This window comes from Gobius niger (genome assembly GCF_951799975.1).
Source record: "Gobius niger genome assembly, chromosome: 5".
Classification (NCBI taxonomy): Eukaryota; Metazoa; Chordata; class Actinopteri; order Gobiiformes; family Gobiidae; genus Gobius; species Gobius niger.
Window position 1 is genome coordinate 39,197,268 of NC_136856.1, and position 20,222 is coordinate 39,217,489.

Consider the following 20,222-nt stretch of genomic DNA (forward strand, 5'->3'; position numbering starts at 1 on the left):
GGTAAGAGTGAATCTACAATAGGCAAGCAGCAGAGAGCACATGGATGATACAGCAGAGGATTGGGAGAATGTCATGTGGTCAGATGAAACCAAAGTAGAACGTTTTGGTATAAACTCAACTCGTCGTGTTTGGAGGAAGAAGAATACCAAGTTGCATCCCAAGAACACCATACCTACTGTGAAACATGGGGGTGGAAACATCATGCTTTGGGGCTGTTTTTCTGCTAAGGACGACTGATCCGTGTTAAGGAAAGAATGAATGGGGCCATGTATCATGAGATTTTGAGCCAAAACCTCCTTCCATCAGTGAGAGCTTTGAAGATGAAACGTGGCTGGGTCTTCCAGCATGACAATGATCCCAAACACACCGGGCAACGAAGGAGTGGCTCCGTAAGAAGCATTTGAAAGTCCTGGAGTGGCCTCGCCAGTCTCCAGACCTCAACCCCATAGAAAATCTGTGGAGGGAGTTGAAAGTCCGTGTTGCACGGCGACAGCCCCAAAACATTACTGCTCTCGAGAAGATCTGCATGGAGGAATGGGCCAAAATACCAGCAAACCTGGTACGGACCTATAGTAATCGTTTGACCTCTGTTATTGCCAACAAAGGTTATATTACAAAGTATTGAGTTGAATTTTTGTTATTGACCAAATACTTATTTTCCACCATAATTTACAAATAAATTCTTTAAAAATCCTACAGTGTGAATTCCTGGATTTTTTTCACATTCTGTCTCTCACAGTTGATGTGAACCTATGATGAAAATTACAGACCTCTATCATTATTTTAAGTGGGAGAACTTGCACAATTGGTGGCTGACTAAATACTTTATTGCCCCACTGATGATGAAGTCTATTTTGATGATGAAGTCTATATGTAATTTGATGATGAAGTCTATATGTAATTTGATGATGAAGTCTATTTTGATGATGAAGTCTATGTAATTTGATGATGAAGTCTATTTTGATGAAGTCTATTTTGATGATGAAGTCTATATGTAATTTGATGATGAAGTCTATTTTGATGAAGTCTACTGTATTTTGATGATGAGGTCTATATGTAATTTGATGATGAAGTCTATATGTAATTTTATGCTGAAGTCTATATGTAATTTTATGATGAATTCTATATGTAATTTGATGAAGTCTATTTTGATGATGAGGTCTATATGTAATTTGATGATGAGGTCTATATGTAATTTGATGATAAAGTCTATATGTAATTTGATGAAGTCTATTTTGATGATGAAGTGTATATGTAATTTGATGATGAAGTCTATTTTGATGATGAAGTCTATATGTAATTTGATGATGAAGTCTATATGTAATTTGATGATGAAGTCTATTTTGATGATGAAGTCTATATGTAATTTGATGATGAGGACTATATGTAATTTGATGATGAAGTCTATATGTAATTTGATGATGAGGACTATATGTAATTTGATGAAGTCTATTTTGATGATGAAGTCTATATGTAATTTGATGATGAAGTCTATTTTGATGATGAAGTCTATATGTAATTTGATGATGAAGTCTATATGTAATTTGATGAAGTCTATTTTGATGATGAGGTCTATATGTAATTTGATGAAGTCTATTTTGATGATGAAGTCTATATGTAATTTGATGATGAAGTCTATATGTAATTTGATGAAGTCTATTTTGATGATGAAGTGTATATGTAATTTGATGATGAAGTCTATTTTGATGATGAAGTCTATATGTAATTTGATGATGAAGTCTATATGTAATTTGATGAAGTCTATTTTGATGATGAAGTGTATATGTAATTTGATGATGAAGTCTATTTTGATGATGAAGTCTATATGTAATTTGATGATGAAGTCTATATGTAATTTGATGATGAGGACTATATGTAATTTGATGATGAAGTCTATATGTAATTTGATGATGAGGACTATATGTAATTTGATGAAGAAGTCTATTTTGATGATGAAGTCTATATGTAATTTGATGATGAAGTCTATTTTGATGATGAAGTCTATTTTGATGAAGTCTATACAGGTCCTTCTCAAAAAATTAGCATATTGTGATAAAGTTCATTCTTTTCCATAATGTAATGATAAAAATTAAACTTTCATATATTTTAGATTCATTGCAAACCAACTGAAATATTTCTGGTCCTTTATTGTTTTAATACTGATGATCTTGGCAAACAGCTCATGAAAACCCAAAATTTCTATCTAAAAAAATTAGCATATTTCATCCGACCAATAAAAGAAGTGTTTTTAATACAAAAAAAGTCAACCTTCAAATAATTATGTTCAGTTATGCACTCAATACTTGGTCGGGAATCCTTTTGCAGAAATAACTTCTTCAATGCGGCGTGGCATGGAGGTAATCAGCCTGTGGCACTGCTGAGGTGTTCTGGAGGCCCAGGATGCTTCGATAGCCGCCTTAAGCTCATCCAGAGTGTTGGCTCTCTCAACTTTCTCTTCACAATATCCCACAGATTCTCTATGGGGTTATAGGTATATGAGGTTATATATTATTAGGCTTGAGGGTGTCAATTATGGCCTTCTGGACAGCAGTAAGGTCGGCAGTCTTACCCATGATTGCGGTTTTGAGTAATGAACCAGGCTGGGAGTTTTTAAAAGCCTTAGGAATCTTTTGCAGGTGTTTCGAGTTAATGAGTTGATTCAGATGATTAGGTTAATAGCTTGTTTTGAGAACTTTTTCATGATATGCTATTTTTTTTTAGATAGGAATTTGGGGTTTTCATGAGCTGTATGCCAAAATCATCAGTTTTAAAACAATAAAAGACCTGAAATATTTCAGTTGGTGTGCAATGAATCTAAAATACATGAGTTTTTCAATTTTTATCATTACATTATGGAAAAGAATGAACTTTATCACAAAATGCTAATTTTTTGAGAAGGACCTGTATGTAATTTGAGGTGAAGTAAACATCAAAGATGCTTTGCCACGAGCTACAACTGCGGGAACTACTCTGAAAATGGTTGCAGGTCATCACTTTAAGATGGTATCCTTGAAGCAGCCACATTTTTGGAACCCTTCCGCATCGTCAGCAGGCATCTCAGGTTCACAGGTGTTTCGCCCCTTAACCTGTACACCTCGCCTGAGTGGGGCAGCGAAGACTGACTAGGCTTCTTTAGCCATATCCATCTTGAGCTGGACTCGGCTGCTGCGGCTATCTCCCGGGTGGCTTTCTTCAGCTGTTTGGGCTCCAGCCCCATCCTCTGGAGGAAGAACTGCACCGACCTTGCGGAAAACCCACGGCAGCCGACTTCGATGGGAAAAATTGTTGCATGCCATCCTTTCAGGACAGCTTTGTCAATCAGGTCTTGGTACTTGGCTCGCTTCAATTGGTGAGACACGTCCAGTCTCTCTTCCCAGGGCACCGTGAGCTCTGCCACTATGATGGTTTTTGTGCTTCTGGACAGCAAGACTATGTCTGATCGAAGTGAGGTCACTGCCACGTCCTGTGGAAAGACGTGCTTCCTCTTCAAATCCACACTCAGCTCCCAGTCGCAGTTGCGTTGCAGGGAGGAAGGTAGGTTTTTGGCTGTTGTGCTGGTCTTACGAGCCGTTTCCCCTTCCCTCATAAAGGTTATGGCTTTGGGCATTGAGCGTGCTTGTTGTTGGCTTTGACCCGCTGCTGCTCCACCCAATTGGCGATTTCCGAGAGGACTTTATCGTGCCTCCATCTGTAGCGCCCTTCTGCCAGCGCCTTTGGGCACCCTGTCAGGATGTGGTTCAGCGTGCATGCGGGTGCGTCGCATTGGTTGCAAGATGGGTCTTCTTCTCTGCCCCAGATCTTCAAGTTGCGTGGAGTGGGCAACAGGTCGGTCACAGCGCGCAGGAGAAAGCTCAGCTTCCCTTGGTCCGTTTGCCATAGCTCTTTCCAAGGCATTGGCTGCTCCTGTGCCTGATCCCACTGTGTCCATCGACCCTGAGAGGCAAGTCCAAACGCTTTCACCCGCCGGTCCTCCTCTGCTGCCTCGCGAACTCATTCCACCACAAGACCTCTTTTGGCTCTCGCATCAGCACTGCACCACCTTTTCCCACTGTAGTGGCCAAGACCCAGGCGTCCCTGACATACCACACCCACAATTTCCTGGTGTTTGCAGTGGGATTCTGCATCAGTCACCGCTTGTTGGGGCTTCCACTTTCTGCCTCATTTGATGTTTTTACTTGCATGCCGAACTTTCCCGTCCTTAGACAAAAGGAGTGTGCTGACTGCCCTTGCCTTAGTGGCCTTGAACTCCTCCACTACTGATGCAATGGGCAAGGGAAGCTTGGAAGTCTTGCTATACAGGTTGACAGCGCTAAAGGATGGGGGGACTCCCAGCCACTTCCGCAGGAACTTGCTGCACAGTCTTTCCATTCCTTCTACTTGGGACATGGGAAAGTCGTAAGAAGGAAGGGCCATTGGAGCCTCGGTATGATGCCGTACTGAAAGCACCATACTTTGAATCTCCCGAGAAGCTGACTGTGCTCGATGGCTTTGGTCGTGTTGAGGTTGTGGACGTCCTTTAGGGAGCTGTCGTAATGTTTTCCAAGGCATCGGATCCCTTGTAATTTGACGATGAAGTCTACATGTAATTAGACGATGAAGTCTACATGTAATTTGACGATGAAGTCTATATGTAAATTGATGATGAAGTCTACAGGTCCTTCTCAAAAAATTAGCATTTTGTGATAAAGTTCATTCTTTTCCATAATGTAATGATAAAAATTGAAAAACTCATGTATTTTAGATTCATTGCACACCAACTGAAATATTTCAGGTCTTTTATTGTTTTAAAACTGATGATTTTGGCATACAGCTCATGAAAACCCCAAATTCCTATCTAAAAAAAAATAGCATATCATGAAAAAGTTCTCAAAACAAGCTATTAACCTAATCATCTGAATCAACTCATTAACTCGAAACACCTGCAAAAGATTCCTAAGGCTTTTAAAAACTCCCAGCCTGGTTCATTACTCAAAACCGCAATCATGGGTAAGACTGCCGACCTTACTGCTGTCCAGAAGGCCATAATTGACACCCTCAAGCCTAATAATATATAACCTCATATACCTATAACCCCATAGAGAATCTGTGGGATATTGTGAAGAGAAAGTTGAGAGAGCCAACACTCTGGATGAGCTTAAGGCGGCTATCGAAGCATCCTGGGCCTCCAGAACACCTCAGCAGTGCCACAGGCTGATTACCTCCATGCCACGCCGCATTGAAGAAGTTATTTCTGCAAAAGGATTCCCGACCAAGTATTGAGTGCATAACTGAACATAATTATTTGAAGGTTGACTTTTTTTGTATTAAAAACACTTCTTTTATTGGTCGGATGAAATATGCTAATTTTTTTAGATAGAAATTTTGGGTTTTCATGAGCTGTTTGCCAAGATCATCAGTATTAAAACAATAAAGGACCAGAAATATTTCAGTTGGTTTGCAATGAATCTAAAATATATGAAAGTTTAATTTTTATCATTACATTATGGAAAAGAATGAACTTTATCACAATATGCTAATTTTTTGAGAAGGACCTGTACATGTAATTAGACGATGAAGTCTACATGTAATTTGATGATGAGGACTATATGTAACTTGATGATGAAGTCTATTTTGATGATGAAGTCTACATGTAATTTGATGAAGTCTATTTTGGTGATGAAGTCTACATGTAATTTGATGATGAAGTCTATTTTGATGATGAAGTCTATTTTGATGATGAAGTCTGTAATTTAATGATGAAGTCTATATGTAATTTGATGATTAAGTCTATTTTGATGATGAAGTCTATTTTGATGATGAAGTCTGTAATTTAATGATGAAGTCTATATGTAATTTGATGATGAAGTCTATTTTGATGATGAAGTCTATATGTAATTTGGTGAAGAAATCTGATAATTTTGAAGATATTACAATTTCCTGAATATCAGCCAGTTCACCATCTTGTTTCACCAGTGAAAAAGACTCATTTTCAAACCTATGAGGCCAAGATTTCCTGAGAGGAGATATAACGTCTAACTGCACATCCAGTATACATTTCATGTGGAAAACTTGTTTTAAATTAAACATATTTCATTTTGTATGACGGAAAGTGCTTAGATGAAAATGTGATTTTTCCGTAATCCTTCTCCTTTTATTTCTTCAATAAAAACCAAAAGAATACTATACACGTGTGGCATATTCATGAAATATGTTCTCAACGTCTCATATTAACATAAAAACATGGTCGAGAAAACTTTGAGAAGCACTGGCCTAAATAATTGCAGTTATTGGCAATGATTAAACTCCATATAGGTTTGATAGCGATAAATAACGTGTCTGTAACTGAGCACTGTTTGACAAAGCGGAGGCTGGAGCAGATGCAGCGCTGAGGCAGGGCCTGGGGCTCGGTCAGGCTGCCCCAGGGCGGATACATAATGGAACAGACCAGTGTCTGCTGCAGAGAGAGAGACATCCAGTACACTGCGGACATCCACTCCATTATGTCCTCATGTTTCTGTGACCAAAATCAGACTAAAACTAAAGGAAAAGTCGTTAAGGAGACTAAAACTGTGACTAAAATCTGGAAATATTTTGGTTGACTCCTAAAAACAAACTAAAAAAAATCAAAGAAGGGACTGTTTTTGTGGTACATCAGCAATTTAATTTTTTTTTAAAACCTTATTATTTCAAAAATTCTAAAAGTTAGACAATAAGTAGTGAATAACTCTAACTAATTACTTTTTTAAAGTCGCGTTCCCAACACTGGTTAGGACGGTCTCAAACAATGTTGATTTGACGAGGAATGACCCTCCATGAAACAGTGAAAAGATAAACATGTTTGAACACAGTGATATGAGTAAAGGCACAGTGACATGACACATGAGTGTGAAGTATAGGGCTGGGTGATATCGACAAAAATGAATATCTATATATATATATATATTGGGGGATTTTCTCGATAATGAAACAATATTTAATACAAATATATGCTTCAAACATCTTCATCAATAACATTTACATCGCTTTGCTCAAAAAGACAATCTTGACAGATTTTCCCCCCACATTTTAAATGTGATTATGTGAGTGTAGAGTGACCTGTGGTGGTCGCGGATGTGAGAGTAAAGTGAGGGAGTAGATGTGAGAGTAAAGTGTGGGAGTAGATGTGAGAGTAAATTGTGGGAGTAGATGTGAGAGTAAATTGTGGGAGTAGATGTGAGAGTAAATTGTGGGAGTAGATGTGAGAGTAAATTGTGGGAGTAGATGTGAGAGTAAATTGTGGGAGTAGATGTGAGAGTAAAGTGAGGGAGCAGATGTGAGAGTAAAGTGTAGGAGTAGATGTGAGAGTAAAGTGAGGGAGTAGATGTGAGAGTAAAGTGTGGGAGTCGATGTGAGAGTAAAGTGAGGGAGCAGATGTGAGAGTAAAGTGTGGGAGTAGATGTGAGAGTAAAGAGTGGGAGCAGATGTGAGAGTAAAGTGTGGGAGCAGATGTGAGAGTAAAGTGTGGGAGCAGATGTGAGAGTAAAGTGTGGGAGCAGATGTGAGAGTAAAGTGAGGGAGCAGATGTGAGAGTAAAGTGAGGGAGTAGATGTGAGAGTAAAGTGTGGGAGTAGATGTGAGAGTAAAGTGTGGGAGTCGATGTGAGAGTAAAGTGTGGGAGCAGATGTGAGAGTAAAGTGTGGGAGTAGATGTGAGAGTAAAGTGTGGGAGTAGATGTGAGAGTAAAGTGAGGGAGTAGATGTGAGAGTAAAGTGTGGGAGCAGATGTGAGAGTAAAGTGTGGAAGCAGATGTGAGAGTAAAGTGTGGGAGTAGATGTGAGAGTAAAGTGAGGGAGTAGATGTGAGAGTAAATTGTGGGAGTAGATGTGAGTAAAGTGTGGGAGTAGATGTGAGAGTAAAGTGTGGGAGTAGATGTGAGAGTAAAGTGAGGGAGCAGATGTGAGAGTAAAGTGTGGGAGTCGATGTGAGAGTAAAGTGTGGGAGTAGATGTGAGAGTAAATTGTGGGAGTAGATGTGAGAGTAAATTGTGGGAGTAGATGTGAGAGTAAAGTGAGGGAGTAGATGTGAGAGTAAAGTGAGGGAGCAGATGTGAGAGTAAAGTGTGGGAGTCGATGTGAGAGTAAAGTGTGGGAGTAGATGTGAGAGTAAATTGTGGGAGTAGATGTGAGAGTAAATTGTGGGAGTAGATGTGAGAGTAAATTGTGGGAGTAGATGTGAGAGTAAATTGTGGGAGTAGATGTGAGAGTAAAGTGAGGGAGTAGATGTGAGAGTAAAGTGAGGGAGCAGATGTGAGAGTAAAGTGTGGGAGTCGATGTGAGAGTAAAGTGTGGGAGTAGATGTGTGAGTAAATTGTGGGAGTAGATGTGAGAGTAAATTGTGGGAGTAGATGTGAGAGTAAATTGTGGGAGTAGATGTGAGAGTAAATTGTGGGAGTAGATGTGAGAGTAAAGTGAGGGAGTAGATGTGAGAGTAAAGTGAGGGAGCAGATGTGAGAGTAAAGTGTGGGAGTCGATGTGAGAGTAAAGTGTGGGAGTAGATGTGAGAGTAAATTGTGGGAGTAGATGTGAGAGTAAATTGTGGGAGTAGATGTGAGAGTAAATTGTGGGAGTAGATGTGAGAGTAAAGTGAGGGAGTAGATGTGAGAGTAAAGTGAGGGAGCAGATGTGAGAGTAAAGTGTGGGAGTAGATGTGAGAGTAAAGTGTGGGAGTAGATGTGAGAGTAAAGTGTGGGAGTAGATGTGAGAGTAAAGTGTGGGAGTAGATGTGAGAGTAAAGTGTGGGAGCAGATGTGAGAGTAAAGTGTGGGAGTAGATGTGAGAGTAAAGTGTGGGAGCAGATGTGAGAGTAAAGTGTGGGAGCAGATGTGAGAGTAAAGTGAGGGAGCAGATGTGAGAGTAAAGTGAGGGAGCAGATGTGAGAGTAAAGTGTGGGAGCAGATGTGAGAGTAAAGTGTGGGAGTAGATGTGAGAGTAAAGTGTGGGAGCAGATGTGAGGGTAAAGTGTGGGAGCAGATGTGAGAGTAAAGTGTGGGAGTAGATGTGAGAGTAAAGGGGCAGGGAGTAGATGTGAGAGTAAAGTGTGGGAGCAGATGTGAGAGTAAAGTGTGGGAGTAGATGTGAGAGTAAAGTGTGGGAGTAGATGTGAGAGTAAAGTGAGGGAGTAGATGTGAGAGTAAAGTGTGGGAGTAGATGTGAGAGTAAAGTGAGGGAGCAGATGTGAGAGTAAAGTGAGGGAGTAGATGTGAGAGTAAAGTGAGGGAGTAGATGTGAGAGTAAAGTGTGGGAGCAGATGTGAGAGTAAAGTGAGGGAGTAGATGTGAGAGTAAAGTGTGGGAGTAGATGTGAGAGTAAAGTGTGGGAGTAGATGTGAGAGTAAAGTGTGGGAGTAGATGTGAGTAAAGTGTGGGAGTAGATGTGAGAGTAAAGTGTGGGAGTAGATGTGAGAGTAAAGTGAGGGAGCAGATGTGAGAGTAAAGTGTGGGAGCAGATGTGAGAGTAAAGTGTGGGAGTAGATGTGAGAGTAAAGTGAGGGAGCAGATGCGAGAGTAAAGTGTGGGAGTAGATGTGAGAGTAAAGTGCGGGAGCAGATGTGAGAGTAAAGTGAGGGAGCAGATGTGAGAGTAAAGTGAGGGAGTAGATGTGAGAGTAAAGTGTGGGAGTAGATGTGAGAGTAAAGTGTGGGAGTAGATGTGAGAGTAAAGTGTGGGAGTAGATGTGAGAGTAAAGTGAGGGAGTAGATGTGAGAGTAAAGTGTGGGAGTAGATGTGAGAGTAAAGTGAGGGAGCAGATGTGAGAGTAAAGTGTGGGAGCAGATGTGAGGGTAAAGTGTGGGAGCAGATGTGAGGGTAAAGTGTGGGAGCAGATGTGAGAGTAAAGTGTGGGAGTAGATGTGAGAGTAAAGTGTGGGAGCAGATGTGAGAGTAAAGTGAGGGAGTAGATGTGAGAGTAAAGAGGCAGGGAGCAGATGTGAGAGTAAAGTGAGGGAGTAGATGTGAGAGTAAAGTGAGGGAGTAGATGTGAGAGTAAAGTGTGGGAGTAGATGTGAGAGTAAAGAGGCAGGGAGTAGATGTGAGAGTAAAGTGAGGGAGCAGATGTGAGAGTAAAGTGAGGGAGTAGATGTGAGAGTAAAGTGTGGGAGTAGATGTGAGAGTAAAGGGTGGGAGTAGATGTGAGAGTAAAGTGAGGGAGTAGATGTGAGAGTAAAGTGAGGTGCTTTCTGTGGACACCTGGAGAGGCCCCTTTCCATCCACTGACCTGAAACATAAAGTTAATTAATGTTCGCTGAGGGACGCTGAGGGACGGACCGGATGGAGCAGTAACGGAGCGCTAGTGGAGTGACACAACATGGCGGCATCTCACAAACAGTAAATACTACGAGCTAAGACCAAAAAAGAAGACAAAACGAACGGATTACCCCCTAAAAACCTGCACTGTGCAAATTTGAAAACATAGCCAGCTACGCGCAACAAAAGTGGAGGACATAGAGAGCCTGGAAGCTTTTATCGATCACTACTACGACAAACAGCAAACAATGAATGCAGATGCAGACACCGAGCCAGACACCGCTGTCAACCCAGCGAAAAAGAGGAAAGCAGACTCATCAACCGATACGGATGATCTCTTCACTTCGGGAGAAGAGGTCAGTTTAATGGCAAGCATCAATAAAAAACTGGACATTCTTATTCCGCTACACCAGGAAGTTAAAGACATAACTCACAGCTTAGAGTTCGCTCACGAACACATAGTGACACTGCAGAAGGCAAATATGGAACTGAACACCACTGTGCAAACGCTCTCGGATCAAATGACAAAACTCACTGCGGACAATAAACAGTTAAAAGAAACGGTGTTGGATTTGCAAAGTCGCTCCATGCGCGACAATCTGATCTTCTCCGGATTGCCGGAAATAGAGAGTGAAAACTCTGAAAACGTCATAAAGGACTTCATGAAAACTCAACTAAAAATCCCTTCAGAAACACTGCACAACATTACCTTCCACCGAGTCCACCGCTTTGGGAAACGCACTAATACATCACCTCGCCCCATCGTCGCAAAATTTGAACATTTTCAACACAAACTACTGGTTAAAAGCAAAGGAAAAGAGCTCAAAGGCACACACTTTGGACTTAATGAACAATTTCCTAAGGAAATAAACGATCGAAGGAAAGTGCTGTACCCGATCATGAAAGAAAATAGAAGCAAGAACATACGCACATCACTGATCGCTGACAAACTATATGTTAACGGACAGTTATTCAGAAACAGCAAAATAACACCCTGGCTCTTTTGATTAACGCAGCCGCAATGCAAAGATACATATTAAAGCTGTAACTCCCAGCATTGCTCTAACTTACTGGCCCAGTCCAGTTTCCTACCCCTCATGAACACACCGATATTCTATGATGCTTTGTTTTTTCACTTATCTTTTTCTTGTTATATGTCAACTGTTCTGTTACCTGATGCACCCCCCTCCTGCCCGCCACCCACCCATCTCCCTCCCCAATGTGCAAAATTTGCTTTACCTAGACAATATAGATTCACAAACACATCAACATGTACACTTTTAAAATTGTAACTTGGAATGTGCGTGGATTTCGTACTCTGTCTAAAAGAACAAAAATAATTAATCACTTATCAAAATTGAAGGCTGATCTGTGCTTCTTACAAGAGACCCACATAACCCAACATGAATCCCAACAGTTACAACTTAGACAGTATGATCAAATATTTTCAGCAACATATAATAGCAAACAACGAGGAGTTTCCATTTTAGTAAATAAAAACATCTCATTTAAGAAACATTCAACAATTACTGACCCTGAAGGAAGGTTTGTCATTGTAAATGCAACAATTAATGACACGTTGTTTACACTTGCCAATATTTATGGACCAAACAATGATGACCCACTTTTTTTTCATACTCTCTTTGCAGCACTGCTTGACAAAACAAATATTATCCTCGCTGGAGATTTTAACACAGTTATCAACTCCACACAAGATCGCTCCAACTCTGGTAACACAAGAGATACACATTCATCAGAAATAGTCAAACAATATATGCAGGATTATGGCCTTAGCGATAGTTGGAGAGTGAAGAACCCTACTCATCTGGAATACACATACACCTCTCCCCGTCATCAAACATCTTCAAGACTAGATTTTTTTCTTATCAGCAACTCACTCACTCAGCAAATAACAGAAAACACAATACATCCAATAATAATTAGTGACCACGCCCCTGTCTCCCTCACAATATCTAACCACACCAGAATAAATATACCACACTCAAGATGGCGGCTCAACACATCTCTACTAGAGGACACAGAGTTCAACACGCTTATACGGAGAGAGTGGGCATCTTTTCTGGAGATGAACGACTCCCCAGAAATCTCCCCATCACTTCTATGGGAAACAGGCAAAGCTGTAATCAGGGGCACAATCATATCTTACTCATCACACAAGAAAAAAAAAGAGAAGGAACAGGAAAACAATCTGGAACTTAAAATTAAGCAATTAACAGATAAATACAACACAAATCCAGATGAACAGACACTACAGGAACTAAAACAAGCTAAAACTAAAATAAATAGCATTCTAAGCAAAAAGACAGACTTTATTATCCAACAATTAAAATATGAACAATTCGAGTATAACAACAAATCTAGCAAATTACTTGCTAATCTACTGCAACATAAAAAAGAAAAGGCAACAATCGCAGCAATACAAAACAAATCCGGCGTTACTACATATAACCCACAAGAAATAAATGATATCTTTCAAAAATATTACACTGAATTATACTCCTCGGACTGCACTCCCAGCACCTCAGCAATAGAAGCCTTTCTCAACAAAACTGACCTTCCAACACTCCCATCTGATCAAGCACGCATGTTAGATGCACCACTTACAGCAAATGAAATTTATAAATCTTTAAACAAAATGCCCAACAATAAATCACCAGGACCAGACGGATTTCCAGCAGAATTTTATAAACAATTTTGGGATATCTTATCACCGCTCCTACTGAAAGTGATTGCAGAAATCAAAACAACATCCACAATTCCACCATACATGAACACTGCCATCATCACCCTTATACCTAAACCAAACAAAGATTTAACACAGCCGTCTAATTACCGCCCACTCTCACTGATAAACACAGACCTCAAAATAATAACTAAAACACTTGCAACCCGACTAGAGACGGTTGCTCCATTACTTATTCACTCGGACCAAACTGGCTTCATAAAAAATAGATATTCTTCCGATAATCTCCGTAAACTCTTCAATTTAATAAACATAGCCCAATTGGGAAAAAGGAAATCCGTTATTCTCTCTTTAGACGCAGAAAAAGCATTTGACAAAGTTAACTGGCAATTCCTGTTCTATACACTCCGTAGATTTGGTTTTGGAGAGTCGTTCATCCACTGGATACAGACATTATACACCTTACCTAGAGCCACGGTAACCACAAACGGAATCACTTCATCTAGTTTCACATTGCATCAAGGAGCCAGACAAGGATGCCCACTCTCTCCATCTTTGTTTGCTTTATTCATTGAACCACTTGCAGCCACAATAAGGAACAATAGTAACATCAAAGGAATACAAAATGAAACAAAAGAATATAAAATTAGCCTATATGCTGATGATTTATTACTGCACGTACAAAACCCACATACATCGCTACAAGAATCCTTCTCTGTTATTAACACTTATTCTACCCTCTCCAATTATACAATAAACTGGTCAAAATCTACATTACTTCCATTAACTCTAGAATCATGGGACCCTGCAACCCAGACCTCCTTCCCATCCCTACAATTAGGTAACATAAAATACTTGGGTATTTGTATTTCTTCCAGGTTATCGGAGCTTTTCAATTTGAACTTCACCCCATTACTCAAAAAAATAGAAGATAGCCTCAGGGGTTGGAAAAATCTTCCTCTAACACTAATTGGACGAATTGCTGCAATCAAAATGAAAATCCTACCTCAAATTACATACCTATTTACAATGATTCCGATCACCCCTACCGATAACTGGTTCAAATCGCTCAATTCTATAACTACTCAGTTTTACTGGAAAAATAAAAAACCTCGCATCTCCCTCTCAACATTACAAAACAGCAAACAGCACGGGGGGCTAGAAGCACCCAATTTTCTTAACTACTTTTTAGCAACTCAACTACAATACATGAACATCTGGATAAAAAAACAACACCACAACAAACCATGGATACAGTTAGAACAGAGTCAATGTCAGAACACACCCATAGCAGATCTCCCCTTTTTACCCCAATCAATAAAAAAACTTGACTACTTCAAATCCATCACCATATCAACAACGCTGAAAGCCTGGTGGAGAACCATTAAAATCACAGATTCATCCCTAGCCTCATGTAAATACACCCCAATATGGCTCAACCCCGACTTTCAGTTGCATAATTCCCCCATATATTTCCCACTATGGCACCGAAAAGGAATATCTCATCTACACCACCTGTTTGAGAGCAATGCATTTATTTCCTTTCACACATTAATCAAGACGTACGGGGTTGGAAGAGAAGAATTTCTCCACTATCAACAAATCAAACATATAATTAAATCTAAAAATATCTCATTACAACAACCGTCTACTGTAATAGACAAAATTTTGAAAATTTCAAGCACAAAAAAAATTACATCCAAACTTTATAAAATTATAACATCAAAACATCAGCTGACAATGCCACTTCTTAAATGGGAAAATGACTTGGGTATATTACCAAACTCCAGCATCTGGCCAGACATATGCAGAAACATTTTTTCCATGACAACAAACCCTAACTTGCAATTAATACAATATAAAACCCTCCACAGATTTCATCTGACACAAAGCCGATTGCACAAAATGGATCTAACTGACACGGACATTTGCACACAATGCAATTTAGGTAGCACCGATAATTATCTACATGCTACATGGGACTGCACTCCAGTACACTTATTTTGGCGCTCTGTAACAGATAAGCTCTCCACTATTTTGAAGTGCAGGGTCCCTTTGAACCCATCATTGTGCCTTCTAGGAGACACCACACAACTAGCCCTACCGAGCAAGTATAACAACCCTCTCCTCGTCTCTCTAACTATCGCTAAGAAAATAATTTTTCAAAACTGGAAATGCAAAAAATCCTGCAACATTAACCACTGGATTAACCTAGTAACAGATTATATATCAATGGAAAAGAACATGGCTCACAAACAAAAGCACATGTCGTTATTCAATGAAACATGGACTCCGTTCATTGAACATCTACTCGTGTCCATAAACCTCGAACCTGCTTATACGGATTAATTATACACACACAAAGAGGAAAGGGGAAGGGAAAGAAAACAAAGAGAACAAAACAAAACAAAACAAAACAGAATGACCCCACCACCAAATAATGTAGATGTCCCCCTTTGTCTGTTTCTGTTTCTTCTTCTCTCCTTCTTAACTTATATTATGTTACATGTATGTATGTGACTATATTTGTGTGCATATGAGTATTTGCAAGAGTATGTGTACTACCTTTTCAAAAGCTATATATATAGTTACTCTAATTTTATCTTACCAACATTACTATCTCTCGCTGTTACTATTTATCTACTGTTGTTTGTGAACTGTGGTGATTATTGTTGTCATTGCTGCCATTATTGTTTGACCTCTTGTCCCCCCATGCTTCCCCTCTGTTTTTTTTGTTTTGTTTTTTTTTCCCCTTTACTCCTCCTCCGTTCTCTCTCTCAGTTAGCCCTTGTTGTGCCCGGCCCGCTTTTGCTGTGGGGTTTGGGCTCCTCCTGGCATTCCTCCGCTGCCTTGGGCCTATACCGCCAGGGGCATTCACTAACCCACCCGCCTTCACACCCTTTTTAATGCACCACATAAGAACAGACAAAAAGACAAAAACAATGGGAAAACAAAGGAACAAAACAAAAAACAAAAAGATAGGGTAAGCCTCATGCTTATTTTAATGCACTCTACACCGATCTAGGTACAAAACATGGGAATGGGAACAAAAACTAGGGCTGGGGTTGAAGGCTCTGTGGCGGATTGTCCCTGACCTGGTTTTGCGCCTGGGGGCTGGGGTGGATGTTGGGGGGTGGCCCGGGCCCTCAAGGTGAGGGGGGGGCGGGGGAGGGGGGAGGAGGACGGACGAACGGGATGGGGGTGTGGGGGGATGTGGGTCTCGGAATGTCAATGTAATGACGACGCATGATCACACAGGATTATATCCCTTTCATTTAGTTCTGTTTTACTTGTCCATCCAATCACGTAATCCTTCCTCCCCATGTGTATCCCATCTTTCTCTTCTGTTGTGTCCTGTGTCCTTATCACTTGTGTATTTGTGCACTTTGTATCTTATATATTCATCACTTAATAAAAAAAAAAAAAAAAAAAAAAAAAAAAAAAAAAAAAAAAAAGAGTAAAGTGAGGGAGTAGATGTGAGAGTAAAGTGAGGGAGTAGATGTGAGAGTAAAGTGTGGGAGTAGATGTGAGAGTAAAGTGAGGGAGTAGATGTGAGAGTAAAGTGTGGGAGTAGATGTGAGAGTAAAGTGAGGGAGTAGATGTGAGAGTAAAGTGAGGGAGCAGATGTGAGAGTAAAGTGAGGGAGTAGATGTGAGAGTAAAGTGAGGGAGTAGATGTGAGAGTAAAGTGAGGGAGTAGATGTGAGAGTAAAGTGAGGGAGTAGATGTGAGAGTAAAGTGAGGGAGTAGATGTGAGAGTAAAGTGAGGGAGTAGATGTGAGAGTAAAGTGAGGGAGTAGATGCGAGAGTAAAGTGTGGGAGTAGATGTGAGAGTAAAGTGACCTGTGGTGGCTGAGGTAGCAGAGCAGGTGTGCGCTCCAAAGCGTGGGTCCGCTGAAGGTGCTCAGAGCCGTGAGGAAAACCGCTGGAGCCTCGACGTACGAGTCCAGCCCCACGAAGCCCACTGAGATGTCGACTGTCCCGATGTTGTTCGAGTTTCCCTGTAAAAAACAACAGAGAATCTTTGAATATTGTCTCGCTCTAATTCATTTTCCACATTTCCCCCTATTTATTCCTTTTTTCCCCCTGAATTTTTCCACCTTTTTCTTTTATTTTTCCCCAAATGTTTTCCCTATATCCCACATTTTCCTTATTTTTTTCCCCACCACCTTTTCCCCAATTTTTCAACATTTTGACATTTTCCACTGCTCCCCATTTTGTCAGTCATAACTATTATTCACAAATCTTTGGAACCAATATGTCACACATTTAAACCTGGCTCAGTCTTTAGGTTTTGTGGCTGAGAATCTTTTGGGTTTTATTTTGCAGAAAAGCTGCAGTTTGTAATCACAGAGAGGTCTGGTCTGATATAAAGTCTCTCTCTGGTGTTTAATAAGACACTTCTGCTCCAAACCAAGTCTTTAATTCTTTTCTGCCGGAGGAAACAAAGCGGAGCAGGGACAGAGCGTTTCATCTGTGAAAGTCCCAGTTGCATCATGACCGTAAACAAAACTAACAGAGCCACAGCAGCGGGGAGCAGTGTTTAAAGTGAAGCTGTGTGTGTGTGGTCAAAGACCAAAACACAAGAGGGGGAGGAGGAACAACGGAGAGGACAGTTTAAACCAGGAGCGAGCCGAGGAAAAACAAATGAATATCTCAGTATTTGTGGGGACTTTCCTGATCAACGATGATGAAGCAATATATTTGCAAACCATCACAAATATGTAAAAAGATATATGTCCTGAACCCTAACCCTACAAAAGGGCAGAAAATAACACTTTTTTTTCTCCATTTCGCCCAATCTTTTCAAACATTTTCTCAATTTTTTAACCAAAATTTTCCTTATTTTCACCCAAATTTATACTTAATTATTTCCCCTTTTGGCTTTGGTAGAACAATAATAATCGGTAAATATAATTTCATCAAGCCTAAACCAGGACTAACCCACATGTAAAGCAGAAGTCAGGACTAAGACTAAAGCAGGACTGGGTCCGACAGGAGACGAGCCGCAGATGGAGTGATTTGTACATTTCTGTCATGGCGCAGCGGCTACGAGACAGACGGAGGAGAGTGGAGCGTGAAGAGGAGAAACTTCAGGGAGAAAACATCTGAAAACGTCAGCTGCCTCCTCACGGAAACACGACGAGGAGGACGTGGATCTGGAGCAGAGTCTTAAAGAGGACATTCTGCAGAACTGAGGCTGGAAAACTTGGATTTCTGACGTTTTAAATAATGTCTTTTTCAAAAAAAGACAGTGAAACGTATCACCAGCCGTGAACAAGCTGAATTCAAATTGTTTCTACAAACAGGTAACGATTTAAAACACAGCTCAGAATCCATGAAGAGCTGCTGTCTGAAGGTTTTGGTGCCCTTCAGTCTCCTGTCCTTTTAAGCATCACTGAAGATCTGCTGATGGACCTCGAAAAAGCAGTGTATGACAGACAGGCCAGAAATCTCTCAGTTCTGGAAGACTTTTGTAACACAGAACAGGGACAAATTGCTCAAACTAGAGATGAAAGACTCTAAAAGGTTCAGAGAAAAGCATTTAAAGCGTTTAAAACCAGATGTTTCTGCAAAGTTATGGGAAAGTCTCATCTGTAACTTAATGCCTTAATGCCTGGAGATCATTTCATCTTCTCTTCACAGGTGGGTGAGTGTGTCTCAGGCTGAATGCGACGATGTGAATATGGCCCATTGGCTCTAACCACTGTGCCACCTCGTCAGTGCCGTCTCTCCTCATCTGAACGCAGTCCGTGAAACTGTCTCTGCCCTGTTACACTTCATTTGTGACACTCCGGAGTCAGAGCCAAGAGCCAAGGACGTGTGGACCCGTACCCAGGAGGGAGGCTCCGAGGCTGGGCAGGGAGACGAGGGCAGAGGGGGCGAGTGGAGGATGTGACGCGGAGACGACGGGGAAGGCGGCCAAAGCCATTAAACTGATGCCACTGATCCAGAGCGGGGCAGAGAGACGCTGCAGGAGGACAGGAGAATGGGTTTGAAACTCCACACTTTTAATGCCAGACGCGGAAGGGAAATGGTCATTTTAGAGATTTGTATCTATTTGTGTCCTGAATATCTCGGTTCTAACTCTGTCAGAATAAAAGATGTTATGTTTATTCTCTGATGTTTTGTTGCTTTGAGCCGGATATTTATCCAGAAAGTAACTCCAACATGGCTGTGGCGCTCCCTGGTCTTTCCCACGCTTATTCATTCACAAATACTGACATGTTTGGTATCCACGTGTAGCACAAAACGCTGTGACCGAGATGACGCTGAAAATATACACTAAACTGCTCAACTTTAGGGTAGGGCCCGGCCGAAATATTGGGCGATAAAAAGGCTGATATCTCCGGAACCGAACGTGATAGAGGTTAAAATGAGTCAATTCCCTTGGATTGGGAAAGGGGGTCTGGGGCGGAGAAACATCGGTCTGTGATTTTTGTCTTTCAAACAACCTTCTCAAGTGCCTTATGTATACTACTACCCCCTACATGTTTAGAAGCATCATACACAGGATTATAGGTGAAACATTTTGAAATATTTGGCAAAAAACATCAGCAGTGCATAAGAGCATCAGCCAATCACAATCCCCAATAATCGACACCAGCATGAGCTTTAGCAAAATATATTTCTAACCTTTACTATAAAAATAAATGTTTAACTATAGGCTATTTGAGCGATAAAAAAGTTGTTCTACGTCAAATGAAATGATTGAAAATATCAGCTATCGGTAAACCCCCTTCATATCGATATCGGACCCCAAAAATCCAGATGGTTCTGGCCCTACTTGAGGTTTTCATTCAACTCTTTAACCCCTTAACCTCCACATGAACCGAGCATATTAGTCCAGTTTGGCTTTACCCAAATCTAAAAGCAAAAAAGTGGCAAAAGAGCAACAACAATACAATAAAAAAAGGGATTCAAAAGACTTCCAAAAAGTGACAAAAACGTGGGAAGAGAGAGACAAAGCAACAACAACACAACAAAAAAACGAGTGAAGAAAGAGTGACAACAAAGTAACAAAAACAGGTCTTAGCTTTCAAATGAGGCGTCACACTGGGCTATAGGCTGCAAGCTCCTGTCGAGAAGCTTTTAGATTTGGGTGAAGCTGAACTGGAGAAATGCGTTTGGTTAAGGTGGGGGTTAAGAGGTTAAAAACATCTCCTAAAGACTCCACACTTTACATTTGTAAAAACATTTTCACACAAGGATTTTTACAGATCTGATTCCCCCCAAAAAAACAAGGAGAAATTTGAACAC

General features: G+C 40.6%; 2 protein-coding genes across 2 annotated transcripts in view; one reads left to right on the top strand and one right to left on the bottom strand.

The window, feature by feature from the left end:
* The window catches only part of LOC306962771 (uncharacterized protein), a 1,040,752-nt gene that overhangs the window by 17,734 nt on the left and 1,002,796 nt on the right, over positions 1 to 20,222 (top strand). The gene's annotated exons all lie outside the window — the stretch shown is intronic.
* Positions 1 to 20,222, bottom strand: part of pigg (phosphatidylinositol glycan anchor biosynthesis class G (EMM blood group)) — a 135,006-nt gene that overhangs the window by 4,438 nt on the left and 110,346 nt on the right. Inside the window, exon 13 of the mRNA XM_079555983.1 lies at positions 16,806 to 16,963. Within this exon, the coding sequence (XP_079412109.1) occupies positions 16,806 to 16,963 (158 nt within the window). The remainder of the gene's footprint in view (positions 1 to 16,805; positions 16,964 to 20,222) is intronic.